The sequence below is a fragment of the Rhinopithecus bieti genome, unplaced genomic scaffold (assembly GCF_001698545.2).
Source record: "Rhinopithecus bieti isolate Rb0 unplaced genomic scaffold, ASM169854v2 scaffold_26676, whole genome shotgun sequence".
Taxonomy (NCBI): domain Eukaryota; kingdom Metazoa; phylum Chordata; class Mammalia; order Primates; family Cercopithecidae; genus Rhinopithecus; species Rhinopithecus bieti.
The window spans coordinates 647,020-660,579 of NW_016812009.1; the positions used below are offsets into that span (position 1 = coordinate 647,020).

The 13,560-nt window shown below is 51.0% G+C and overlaps 1 protein-coding gene across 1 annotated transcript in view; it reads left to right on the forward strand.

The window, feature by feature from the left end:
• The first annotated feature begins 382 nt into the window (after positions 1–382).
• Positions 383–13,560, forward strand: part of IGFBP2 (insulin like growth factor binding protein 2) — a 30,843-nt gene continuing 17,665 nt past the window's right edge. Inside the window, exon 1 of the mRNA XM_017895467.1 lies at positions 383–974. Within this exon, the coding sequence (XP_017750956.1) occupies positions 515–974 (460 nt within the window). The 5' untranslated portion in view covers positions 383–514. The remainder of the gene's footprint in view (positions 975–13,560) is intronic.

Genomic DNA, 13,560 nt, shown 5'->3' on the forward strand with positions numbered 1-13,560 from the left:
TGAAATCTACTGGAAGGTCAAAACGGTGCCGTAACGTCCTTTGTGTTCCCCAGCGGTTAGCCCAGTGCCGGCTACATGGGAAGTGCGCAAACGAAGTCCTAGCGAACTGAACTGAGAGCAGACAAAAGCACGCGCTCTTCTCCACCGCCACGCCGGTCCTACCCAAACCCGCGAGTTATCCGTATTCTCCTCCAGGAGTCAGAGTCAGGGCCAGAAGAGCGTGGAGGGACGTTGCCCGGGAAGAGTAGGCGACCCCCAGAGACCGCAGCCAACGCGGGGGTGGGCGAGTGGGCGTGCGCGCACGCACTTGCCGGCGCGAGGGAGTGTCGGGGGGAAGGGAGTGGTCTCCAAAAGGGGGAGGGGAGAAGGCAGGGGGCGGGGAGAAGCCGGCCCTTTAGGACCCGGCTGCGGCGGCGAGGGAGGAGGAAGAAAAGGAGGAGGCGGCTCCCGCGCTCGCAGGGCCGTGCCACCTGCCCGCCCGCTCGCTCGCCGCGCCGCACTGCCGACCGCCAGCATGCTGCCGAGAGTGGGGCTGCCCTGCGCTGCCGCTGCGCCCGCCGCCCGCCGCTGCTGCTCTCGTGGCTGCTGCTTCCTGCTGGGCGCAAGTCGGCGGCCCGGCGGGCGGGGGCGCGGCGCGGAGGATGCTGTCCGCTGCCCTACCCTGCCACACCCGAGCGCCTGGCCGCCTGCGGGCCTCCGCCGGTCGGCGCCGCCCGCCGCGGTGGCCGCGGTGGCCGGAGGAGCCCGCATGCCATGCGCCGAGCTCGTCCGGGAGCCGGGCTGCGGCTGCTGCTCGGTGTGCGCCCGGCTGGAGGGCGAGGCGTGCGGCGTCTACACCCCGCGCTGCGGCCAGGGGCTGCGCTGCTATCCCCACCCGGGCTCCGAGCTGCCCCTGCAGGCGCTGGTTATGGGCGAGGGCACTTGTGAGAAGCGCCGGGACGCCGAGTATGGCGCCAGCCCGGAGCAGGTTGCAGGTAACGCGGGCTGGAACAAGTAGTTGGGAGAAACTTGGAGGGCAGCGGGGAAGCCCGACGGGCGGCTGGACCTCACGGACTGTTTTAAGGGCGGCAGAGCGGAGACCTTGGACCAGATCAAGGGGGACTGTTGCGAGCGGGACCCGGAAGTCAGGCCGAGGGAGGGGAACTGGAGTTAAAGCAAGTGGAAGAGCCGTGGCGACTCATTTGGTGGGGATGAATGGGGAGAGGAAAGGCATCCCTGTTGCCATAGTCTTACCCGCGTGGAACGGACCCAGACTTCTATTCTGGAGGAGGGATTTGCTGAGAAGGGGGACGGTGGTCAGATCCATGGGAGTAGGAACTCGAATCTTATTTGGGGCACTACTTGAGGACCCAAGGGTCCTGGTGGGATCGCTGCTGGGAGGCCGAGGCTGCGGGCTGCCAGTGACACCAGGAACCTTGGAAGAGGAGGTAAGCTAGGAGGAGGCACCGGCGTCCCAAGGGACCCTTCCTTAAACTGAGGTTGTGAGTTAGAAAGAAAGGACTTGGTACTTTGTAGGGTGGGTCGCTTAGGAGAAAAATGAAAACGAACACTACTGTTTCTCCATAGGGAACGAGCAGGGCTCTTGCTACCACGTTGAATGGAAAAATAAAAGGGAGGCATTTGGTAGGCGAGGGGTCTCCTAGCAGCTGAATCAATGTAACTTAAGCCGGATCGCCGGCTGCATTCCCGGGACGGGGGCAGCCAGGTTGTGCAGTTTCGCATCTGGGCCCCAGATCGAAAGGCAAGAGAGATGCGTTGCCACCCCCCACCCCCGCCCGTATCCTAAATTGAGGGACCCCTTCCTGTAGGATAGAATGGGGACCCGATATTCTTTGTTCGGGGCCCTCATCCCTCCCAAAAGTTATTTGAGGGACACAACCAGTCTCTAAGGAGGTCACTTTTTTTTTTTTTAATTACGAAAGTCTCCTGCCCCAGTGGTCGGGAGGAAGCTGTAATTATTTTCTTTCCTCTTGGAGACAGTGGTGAAATGTGTCCGCTGACTGCTGCTGTTGCTGAAAAAGCAAGTGAGTCTAAGTTTATCAAACTCAAAAAGGAAAAAGTGAAAACAAGAATCTTGCTTTTTAGCTTCTGAGGTCTTCGTAAGCCCCCCATCCCATGCACCAGCTCGCCTCCCTTCTTCTGGTCTGCTATTGTTTTTTCCCCTGTTCTCCTTGAGAATGGAATTAGGGGTCAGAGGTGAAATCTTTCTTCTGTTTCTTTAGCACATTTTGCTCTGGAGTACAGAGCAAGTTAGGGCTTCCTCTGAGTGGAGCCTCTCAGTCCCTTTCTTCTTCCTCGGCTCGCTTCCTTCCCTAGCCTGCCTGCAAGTTAACCCTTCCCTCCTGCTTCTCTTAGAAAGTAACAATGAAAGGAAAAGCCCCACGAAATCCTTTCACTGCGGGGTGCCTGTCCCCCAGTCCTGCGTTCCTCCTCATCACCCCTCGTGGTCCACCGGGGAGGTGCTCTGCAGTTTCTGAGCTGAACTCTGACAAACTAAACATCTTCTTCAGCAGGGTGAACTTTTTGAAAGGCCTCGAAGTTCATAGGATGGTTCGGCTGCTGACGGTTTTAATAAAGTGTGTGATGCCTTTCCTTCTTTAACGTTTTACTTTTTTTTCTTCTACTCTTCCTTTCACTCTAGGCCTGAAAACCAATTCTACTTCCCAAATCCCTGAAGCCGGTTAGGGTCTTTAGCCAGGAACAGATGCGGCAGATTTTCTCCCATTCACTTTTCCCTGGAGCCTGAAGGGGGTGGGGGGGAGTTGTCAGGGGAGGCCAGGGACAATGGGTTGAGTTCATGGGAAGAATGTCACTCTGGATTTTCTGCCTGGTTATGGGACTCCCTTCCGCCAGCTTGCCCCAGCTGCCTTCTCCTCCCCAGTGCCCAGACGCCTTCCGCATTTTTGTGCACCAGCCTGGGAAGAGGGGATGTTAAGCAGGGGTGGAAGGTGGGGGGCGGGGCTGGAAGCTGAGTGGGTGCACTCAAAAGAAGTGACCAATGTCAGGGGTGCCTGAGAAAGAGTCGGGCTGGGGGAGGGGAGCACTTCAGGAAGGAGCCTGAGGGTGCAGGAGGAAAAGGGGTCAAGGTTGGAGGCTTTTGTGCGGGAGAGAGACTGGGGCAGAGACTGGGGTCACTGGATGGAGAGTGCTGGGTCCGAGTTGGGTGGGGCCTGGCCCAGACGGAGATCTTAGCGCTGAATCCTCTGCCTCCCATTCCATCTCCTGTCGCCTCTTCTCTCCCCTCCGAAGAATGAGCACCCCCCTCCAGCCTGCATTCCTCTTTGAGCAGGTTGCTTTTGAGAATTTTAAACATACCCTCTTATTTCGAGGCAGCGAACCTCAGCAGTTCCGGCTTTGCTGTTAGCTCTTTTGTCTTTGTTCCCGGGACTCAGGGGCTGTGTTGCTGCTGGCTTCCTGGGGATGGCAAGGATGCAGGGGTGGGGGTGGGCACATCAGTGGGTGGAAGGAGTGGGTGGTGGTGAGCCTGTATCCCACGGGGATGGTGGGCTGGGGCTTGTTGGTTCAAAGAAACTGAGAAGTCAGACTTGGGGGAAAGGGTGGGTAGGCCTAGAAGAAAAACCGAAAGGAGACCCTGAGATCTGCTTGAAGTTGGGACTCTAAAAGCATGTGTATGTGTTTGGTGGTGGAGAGGACAGAAGTGCCTAGAAATGTCAGGGTCGAGGAGGGAGCAGGGTTGGGCCAGGCCAGGCCCTTTCAGAATTAAGGCTGGGCTAGACCGGTTCCCTCAGTATCTCCCCAGCCTCCTTCCTTACCGTGTACAATGCAGGGGATTATACTGAGGGGCGGGGCCGCCCGAGTGGCCGTCTGGCCCGCTGCACATATAAAGGTGCTATAGAAATGTGTAGTCATTCAAAGTCCCAGGGCGGGCAGACAGGCAGGCAGGCAGGCGGGCGGGCGGGCCTGGGGAGGCTCTGCATCTGCAGTTGCCTGGGAAGAATAAAGGGGGGAAGAGGCGAGCACTGATTTACAGTGGTTCAGTGCAGCTTCAAAAAAAAGGGGGAAAAAGCAACGGGACTTCTGGCTCAGAGTACTGCTTTGCATCTCGTCTTGCATAAATTTGCATACTGAGTTCAAAGTCGTAAAATAGACTAGGGAAATGAGTGGGATCTACTGTCACTGATTGTTAACACCACTACCTTCCACCTCCCCTCCCCCGATCTGGACAAAACTCCCAGCGCTAGTTCTGCTAAGCAGTGCTGCCTGAGTCACCAGTCACCACTGTTCATGAAAGAAGGAGATGGGGAAGCTCCTGTCTAGGAGACCAAGCAGGGTGTGGCAGTGTGCACCCTGGCCTTGGAGGCAGGGCCTCTCTGAAAGGTGTGGCCCGACAGATTCTGGACCAGTGAGGCAAGTGGCGTGCTTTCTGACGCCTGGGGCTGCCGTTGCCCATGGTGGACTGCAGTTTGAGGAAGCTGCAGAATCCGGGTCTTCTTTGTTTGAAATTTCCCTACTCGCCTTCCACATATGCCCAAAACATTTGCTGTGATAGGTCCCTTTGTGTGGTCGTAATGACCCACTTCTTTAGACAAGATATTTGGGCTGGGTGCGGTGGCTCAAGTCTGTAATCCCAGGACTTTGGGAGGCCAAGACAGGCGGATCACGAGGTCAGGAGATCGAGACCATCCTGGCTAACCCGGTGAAACCCCGTCTCTACTAAAAAATACAAAAAACTAGCTGGGCGAGGTGGTAGTGCCTGTAGTCCCAGCTACTTGGGAGGCTGAGGCAGGAGAATGGCGTGAACCCAGAAGTCGGAGCTTGCAGTGAGCTGAGATCACGCCACTGCACTCCAGCCTGGGTGACAGAGCGAGACTCCGTCTCAGAAAAAAAAAAAAAAAAATGATAAGATATTTGAGGAAGGTTTGAGAGCCGAAAATTCTATGTAACAATGTTAAGGAATCTGGGAAAAATGGGGCATAGGAATCTCTGGGTTAGAATAGGTAGTAGAGCCTGGAAGCAGAGAAAAACCCATCTGTTATATTCCCGAGGGTCTGTCTACACAATGGCTCTTGGCCAAGTGGACTATTGAGTTTCCTGTCAGGCAGAGGGAAGAGGGAGGCTTAGATAGTACTCACTATTGGCCTACTTCAATACTGAGCTTTAAGACTTTCAGGCAAATAATTCCTTCAGGCTTGTGGCTGGAAATTAGTTCTATAAAAATGCCATGGGGCCGGGTGTGGTGGCTCACGCCTGTAATCCCAGCACTATGGGAGGCCGAGGCAGGTGGATCACTAGGTCAGGAGTTCGGAGACCAGCCTGGACAATATAGTGAAATCCCTTCTCTACTACAAATAGAAAAATTACCTGGGCGTGGTGGAGCATGCCTGTAGTCCCAGCTTCTTGGGAAGCTGAGGCAAGAGAATTGCTTGAACCCGGGAGGCGGAGGTTGCAGTGAGCTGGGATTGCACCACTGCTCTCCAGCCTGGGCGACAGAGCAAAAAAACTCCGTCTCAAAAAAAAAAAAAAAAAAAAAAAAGCCAGGTTGACCAGGCGCGGTGGCTCACGCCTGTAATTCCAGCACTTAGGGAGGCTGAGGTGGGCAGATCACCTGAGGTCAGGAGTTTCAGACCAGCCTGGTCAATATGGTAAAACCCTGTCTCTACTAAAAATGCACATGCCTGTAGTCTCAGATGCTCGGGACTCTGAGGTAGGAGAATCGCTTGAACACAGGAGATGGCGGTTGTGGTGAGCTGAGATGGCACCACTCCACTCCAGCCTGGGCAACAAGAGTGAAACTCCGTCTCAAAAAAAAAAAAAAGCCATGGGGTACCCGAAAGTAGGAGCATATCCATTCACTCATTATCTGACCTTTGAGAGCTGACTTGGAGAGAACTGTTCTACAGTCATCAGGTGGCTTCCAGTTGGTTCTCAGCTGGGCTGTTCATTCCCATAGAAAATGGGAGGTACAACTGCTCAATTTCTTTTTTTGAGATGGAGTCTCGCTCTGTTGCCCAGACTGGAGTGCAGTGGCACGATCTTGGCTCACTGCAGCCTCCACCTCCTAGGTTCAAGCGATTCTCCTGCCTCAGCCTCCCGAGTAGCTGGGAATTCACGTGTGCACCACCACACACAGCTAACATTTTTGTATTTTTAGTAGAGGCAGGGTTTCACCATGTTGGTCAGGCTGGTCTCAAACTCCTGAACCTCAAGTGATCTGCCTGCCTTGGCCTCCCAAAGTGCTGGGATTACAGGCATGAGCCACCGCACCTGGCCACAACTGTTGAATTTTGATATGAGGAAGTTCTGAAAATTCTGCACCAAAGGGAATGGAGAACAGGTAAATACCTACGATGCCTAGCAGGACAGGACAGGGGGCTGCTGAAAGGAATGAAGGAGGAGCAGAACAGAAAGGGGCTGTGAGGCCACGTCCACTTCTGTTTCTGTTGTTGGTCCTTCCCATGTACTAAAACACTGTACCCAAAAGAAAAAAGCTTCGTTTTGTTGTTGTTGTTGTTGTTGTTGCAAAGAGTCTGTGTATCTGGGAATTGTTATTTTCATTTGTATTTTTCTTTTTATTTTTTTATTTTGAGATGGAGTTTTGCTTTGTCACCCAGGCTGGAGTGCAATGGCACCATCTCGGCTTACTGCAACCTCTGCCTCCAGAGAGTTCAAGTGATTCTCCTGCCTCAGCCTCCCAAGTAGCTGGGATTATAGACACCTGCCACCATGCCTGGCTAATTTTTGTATTTTTAGTAGAGACGGGGTTTCACCATGTTGGCCAAGCTGGTCTCGAACTCCGGACCTCAGGTTTTCCTCTCACCTTGGCCTCCCAAAGTGCTGTGAGTATAGGTGTGAGCCACTGCACCCGGCCTATTTTAATTTTTTAAGGAACTCTGTATCTGGGGAGTACATTTTGTCTCAGCCTTTCTATGTTCCCGACTCCCTCTTCCCTCTCCTGCCTTCTCCATGCTGTCCTCTTGGTCCCTGCAGACCATTCTTTCCTGTCCCACACTTCTCCCTTCCATGCCTTTCCCACTCCAGCTCAGCTACAACACCTGCTTGCTAGGTAGGTGGGCGGGGCTCAAAAATGGTGTGGAAAATATAGTGGTCTCAACCTCAGAGATCCATCCAATCAGAGGGATGTTATGTAGGTGACTGGAGACTATAATGCTTGAAAAAACTGGAATCCTTAAATGAGGAGGGTGGTTGACTGGCCTTTGAGGGAAAGGACTTCTATAGGCCAGGGAATGGGGATTCTCTCCTATAAGGGTTAGCACTAGCGTGGCTTCCGCTGAAACCAAGGCATAGAAGAGCAACGTGATGCCTTGAATTCATGAGGGGAGTTGGTGACCTGGTTGGCAGATATTCTAGACCCCTCTGCTTCTCCTGTCCCTGGCCAGCATTTCACTGAGATGGCAGGCAGGTGCCAGGAGATTGGTGATGCCCGCATTTGTCTTCACCCTATTATGAACTGGCTTCTGTGCCTACTTTGTCTCCTGTCTTCCACCTCCCTGCGAGGGAGGCCGTTCTACCTCCTTTTCACAGGTGTGGACACTGGGTGACTCAGCGATACCAAAGTGCTGAGAGGCTAACCTGGGTACCTTCCCATTGCACCCCTCTACCTCCATGGCTGGACAAGGAGTTGTGCTGTTGGCGGAGAAAAGCTTTTGACTGTATTGGCCAGCAGTTTTGTTCCTGGACAGCTGCCATGTGCAGGTGATGTATGGGGTACAGTAAATTTCTGTCAGATTTCAATTATGTAGATTCCCTTGACTCCATGGAGAGTCACAAGTCCTGGAGCTTGGGGACCTCACAGTTGTAAGTAGCCAGCATACAGAGGTCAGTCAAGAGGGACAAAAAAGTCACAGGGTGGGCCTCTTGAGAGAAAAGCTGCTGGGTAGCAGATGATGGCACAGGCAGCCTGGCCTTTGCTGTCATATTGACCTGGGTTCCATTGCAGACCCATCTCTTAATACTTCAGTAGTTAGTAAGGCTCTTCCTCCAATGCCAGTTCCCTGTTGGTAAAATAGCAATGATTTTACCTCTTTCCCAGGGTGCGTGTTAGGGTGGCTGTGATAATGGCAAGTACCTGGCACATAGTAGGTTCTTGTACATGTTAGCTGCCTTAACAGTCTTGGCAGGCGATGTCTCCTCCTTGACAGTTAGCTAGCCTTTAAAATGAAAGCCAAACTGGAAAGGTCAGGCAGGCCACTCCTTTCTGGAGGTTCAAATCCCAGGTGGTCTACCATGTACTCATAACCCAAGGTAAGAGATTTCTTCTTGCTAAGCCTCAGTTTTCTTATTTGTAAATCAGAAATTGGTAGTACTTCATTGGGTCAACTACGCAGATGTGCTTAAAGCTATAAACTACATATAAAACCTAAGCTCTTGCATTTTGGTGATGAGTCACTTGATTTCTATCTGTTCACCTATGAATGGAAATATCCATACCTCTCCAACCTACTTTCACGGGTCTGTAGCGAGGCCACTTGTGGAAAGGGCAATGAAACTGTGCTTTAAATGCAATATAAATGCAGTTGATAAATACAATAGAAATGCAGTTGAAAAATACAATATAAAATGCAGTTGACAAATACAATAGAAATGCAGTGCATAAATGGTTGGAGGCCATCAGGCTTGCTTTTTTTTTTTTTTGAGACGGAGTCCTGCTCTGTCACCCAGGCTGGAGTGCAGTGGCACAATCTTGGCTCACTGCAAGCTCTGCCTCCCGGGTTCATGCCATTCTCCTGCCTCAGCCTCCCCAGCAGCTGGGACTACAGACGCCCGCCACCACCACACCTGGCTGCTTTTTTTTGTATTTTTAGTAGAGATGGGGTTTCACTGTGTTAGCCAGGATGGTCTTGATCTCCCGACCTCGTGATCCGCCCGCCTCAGCCTCCCAAAGTGCTGGGGTTACAGGCGTGAGCCACCACACCTGGCCAGGCTTGCATTTTTAATTGATTAGTTGGGCAGTGCTCTTTGGATCCCATGTCCTAAGGTCTAGGACTGACTGTTTCTGGTACGGGAGCTTCTCTCTGCAGTGTCTAGAATGGGGGTTGGAGGGACTATGGGGAACAGAGGTGGCCCCAGAGCTTGGACACCTGGGTTCTCATGCTGGCCTTGCTGTTCATAAGCAGGTAACCCAGGACTGAGTTCCTCCTTCACCTGGCCAGCCAACCTGGAAGACCTAGGCTTCTGGCTATCAGTGTCCAGAGAGCTCTGGAGAATCTCTGAGACTAAATCTCCTGGTGGGGGAAGGTCCTCTCTGTATAGATGGCCCTCCAGGGGAAGTCTGCAAGGATCCAGACTTCAGAATAATAGGTTAAGTATTAGCGAATCCAAGTGGTCCTAGCACATTTAGCACATATGGCATGCTCAAGGGTGTGCAACTGTGCAGTCATCAAAGCCAGTGAGGACCCCCGATGCCACCCATTTCCTGCACCAGGAAAATGGACCTTTCACATCTCCGAACCTGGGATGCCAGAATGCACTGAACTTGATCCTGGCAGAGAAACTGGAAGCTCTTTCCAAAAAAGTGATGTTTTCTTGCTACATTATCTCCAGAGTTTACTCCTGAGTTGGGGAGCAGCATCTCATTTTGCAAGCGGCTGATGGATTCTCCATAGAAACGCTGGGTTGGGGGAGTGTCTTCTGAGTACTGGGGTTCTACCTAATGTCTGATTCCATCTGTGGTACCAAAAAGCCCTCTGAATGGCAGCCTGTCTGTGCACAATGATGCCGAAGACTTTCTTTTCCAGCATCTAATGAGGCAAGGCCCCAGGAAAGCAGAGAACCAGATGCTTCAGTCTCTGAGGGTCAGAATACACTTATGGTGAAATCAGGGCTGGGGACAAAGCACAGTACTGCCACTGGGAATCTGGGGTGGATGATCATGTTAGACCAGGGGTGTCCAACCTTTTGGCTTTCCTGGGCCACTTGGAAAAAGAATTATCTTGGGCCACACATAAAATACACTAACACTAACCATAGCTGATGAGCTAAAAAAAATTGCAAAAAAAACTCATAATGTTTTAAGAAAGTTTATGAAATTGTGTTGGGCCACATTCAAAGCTCTCCTGGGCTGCATGTTGGACAAACTTGTCTTAGACTCTTGGAGGGCTTTCATGATGGAGGCAGGAAAGGAAAAGCCCCTTTTACAGATGGGATAGTAGACCCAGAGAAATGTGTTGGTTTTCAGTTCCAGAGTAATTTCATCTGCTCCCACCCTCCACACTCACAAAGAGCAGGCTGGATGGGATGTCGATTTTTTTTCTTCTGGAGAATGGACCATCTCCCTATGCGTCTCCTCCTCCTTGGCTACTAACCCCTGACTCTTCCCTCCTCCTTCTCTGGCCACTCCTGTTCCTTAACAAAGCCAGGGAAGATCTGGGCTGGCTCAGCCCCTGGGTGTCAGTCAAGACTCAGAGGGAGACTTTGCTCAAAAAGCCAGCTCTCCCGGAAAGAAATACAGAGCGACTGTAGTCAGGAATTTTTCTCTTTCCTTTTTTCTGTGGGCGGGGGGAGGGACACTTGGCAGTCCTTGGGGCCCTTCTGGCTGCCAGCCCCACATCTCTTCCTGGCTGTTGGGAGGCAGGGCAGGAGGGAAGATTGGGGAGAAGGGGGCAGGGGCTGGCTAACCACCAGCTGCTGGGCAGTGGAATTCGCCCATAGGCCCTGGTGGAGTTGGCCTCTAGTGAAGCCTGGGGAGGTTTCTAATTAGTGGAGGACTGTGAAGGTGTGGCAGCCTGTGTTCATTCAAGGAACTGAGCTGTCTGAGCCAGGAAGTCAAAGGGAAGAGGGGGACTGAGCCCCGGAAGTCCTTGATAGGTTGGAGGTAGGGAGGAAGTTGTGCCTACTCAGTGTGTTCCATTCTATTAGAAGTTGAGAAGAGGGGGGTGTTTCAGCTGGAGGGATTCAGGTTGGTCTCTGGGGGTGGAGAGAGTCAGTGATTGGCACTAAACAAAGGGTGCCACCTCAAAGAATAAGTGATATAACAATGATAAACAAAATGACTTTTTTCTAAACATTGTGTTTCTACCAGAAAAGATCATTTTGGTTTTTTTGTTTGTTTGTTTTATATTGCTCCCCCCCCCACTTCCTGCCCCAGCTCTGTTTTAGCCTCGATTCTCTCCACTTAACAAATGAAGAAATCACGGCTACATTCAGGTTCAACTGCCAAGGCAAGCACAGACCAGATTGTAGTCTGGGTCTCTAGATTCTTCTTCCAGCTCTCCATTTCACCAGACTCACACATGCAGAAAAGCAGTGAATTATATACTGCTTTCTCGAAAAGCTCCTTTTCCCTGGGAGGTAGTAATTAAGGCATATCTTCTCAAAAATGTTCCTTTATGCCACTCTCTAGGAAGTTTCTTTTAGGTCTGTTGTCTTTACTTCTGGATGGAGGTGCCAAGTTGCCTCTGGGTGGTGAACTTATTTTCTAAAATGCCCAGGGCCAAGAAAAAAATGAAAATGGCAATTCCCTTGTGCCCTGTGCCCTGCCCCTGTGACTTCCTGATAATGCTGAGCAGTTGCTATAGCAACAGTGGCAGGAGGTGTGTCAGGCAGGATAAAGGGGGTGGGGTAGGACGGGTTTACTGGATCAAAGAGGCTTTTGCGGTTGGGCAGGGCTGCTGACGTGACTGATAGCCTACTTCTGGGGAAAGATTGGGGTCCCATGGAGATGGGGAGGGGAAGAAATGAAGCCCTGGGGCTAAAAGGTCTTGCCTGAGAGTCTTTCCTTAGGTGATGCCAAGTGACCAGGTGCCATCTGGTTGGTTAACAACCTGGGCTTGGTTTTGGCCACTGGCTACATGACTTTGTGCAGTTGGCCTCCAGTTCTCTAGCTCATTTATCAAGTGTGAGGGGGGATAAGAAATTATCAACCTCATGTGCCTGCTTGATAATAACGGTAAACATGCAAGCCACGTAGCACAGAAACTCGGATAATCAGATGAGGTAGTGCAGGTTCTGATTCTTGAAACACAGAATAGGAGAATGGCAGAAACCTGATTTTGGATGTTTTCTGATTGGTCATTTCAAGAATCCTGTTAGCAGGTGTGACTTATTCCCTTGAGTGTGACTTACCTGGACAGCTGCCACTTTGCTTTGGAAAGCCTTCAGTGAGTCCAGAGAGGAGTCAGTATTTGAGTTTTCCAGGGAGCAGTCATGACCATTGCGCCTGTGGTTCTACCAACAGCTTAATGACCAACCATGTCCCATTTATACCCCAGAAGTTAGGACTCCCACTTGAGGCTCTGCTGGTTGTCTCTGGGTTGGTTCACTGCCTCTTAAACCATGAGAGCATAGCCAAGGAAGGTGATTGATGTGATATACTATCAGACAAAATTAGTGAACTTTAGTTGAAGACAGAGAAAAGCATGGTGACCTATTTAAAGACACTTATTTATATTCAAGACACTTCTTGTGCTGGTCTGAGAGTGGCCAGCAATCCTGGACATCTTTGCAGGTTTTAAATTTCTTTTTGCATCCTGTGGGTTCAATTTGTCAGGCCTGGAATATCTGAGAGCAGAGTTATGGGGATGGAGAAGAGGACAGTGAAAGGGGAGGGTGATGGGAAATGTTGGTAGGATTCAGCCTTTGTTACACTATGGGAGTGGGGCTGTGGGACTGCATCATCGAAACTGAGTTGTTTGAATGTGGGTCTTGGGAGAGGCATGTGTCCTTCCCATCCCATCTCATGGTTCTACTTGCTCACTGCCTTTCTTGACTCTTAACTACTCTTGCTGATATGGGCCCTAGATGGTGAGGCAAACACCAAAAGAATGAGAAAAAAACTTAATGTAACAGGGTACTCTTGGGCAAGTGCTAGATGCTCTTTGATAGTGTATTAGCCTGTTTTCACACTGCTGATAAAGACATACCCAAGACTGGGAAATTTACAAAAGAAAGAGGTTTAATAGACTCACAGTTCCATGTGGCTGGGGAGGCTTCACAATCATGGCGGAAGGTGAAAGGCACATCTCACATGGCGGCAGACAAGAGAGCTTGTGCAGGGAAACTCCCCTTTATAAAACCATCAGATCTCATGAGACTTGTTCACTATCACGAGAACAGCATGGGAAAGACCTACCCCCATGATTCAGTTACCTCCCACTGGGTCCCTCCCACAACATGTAGGAATTGTGGGAGCTACAATTCATGATGAGATTTGGGTGGGGACACAGCCAAACCATATCAGATGGTCACCTTTTCTAATGTGTAAACATTAAGTATATGCTATGTGTCAGCTGGGAGACCATATTGATAAAGCAGTTGTCATACCATGTGTAACACATGCTTCTTCATGCTGGAAGGGGACAAGAAAAGCATTTTAGAAAGGTGAATAAAGAAGAAACCAAGTCAGTAGAGATGTATATACATCCTATGCAAATAGGTAGCTGTTTTAGTCTTTTGACCAAGGCTCTTGGGAAAAGCTTGATGTTAAACAATGAAGTCCCTTCATGGTGAATAAAGTTACGAAAGTAGGAGAATCAAGTTGGACAGGCTTCTCCTTCTTCAGTCTTGGAAGAAAAAAGCACGGTGTCTTCCTTCCAAAAATGTAAATTGAGGACACGGAATGTCTTCTCTCCTGTCCTCCATTCA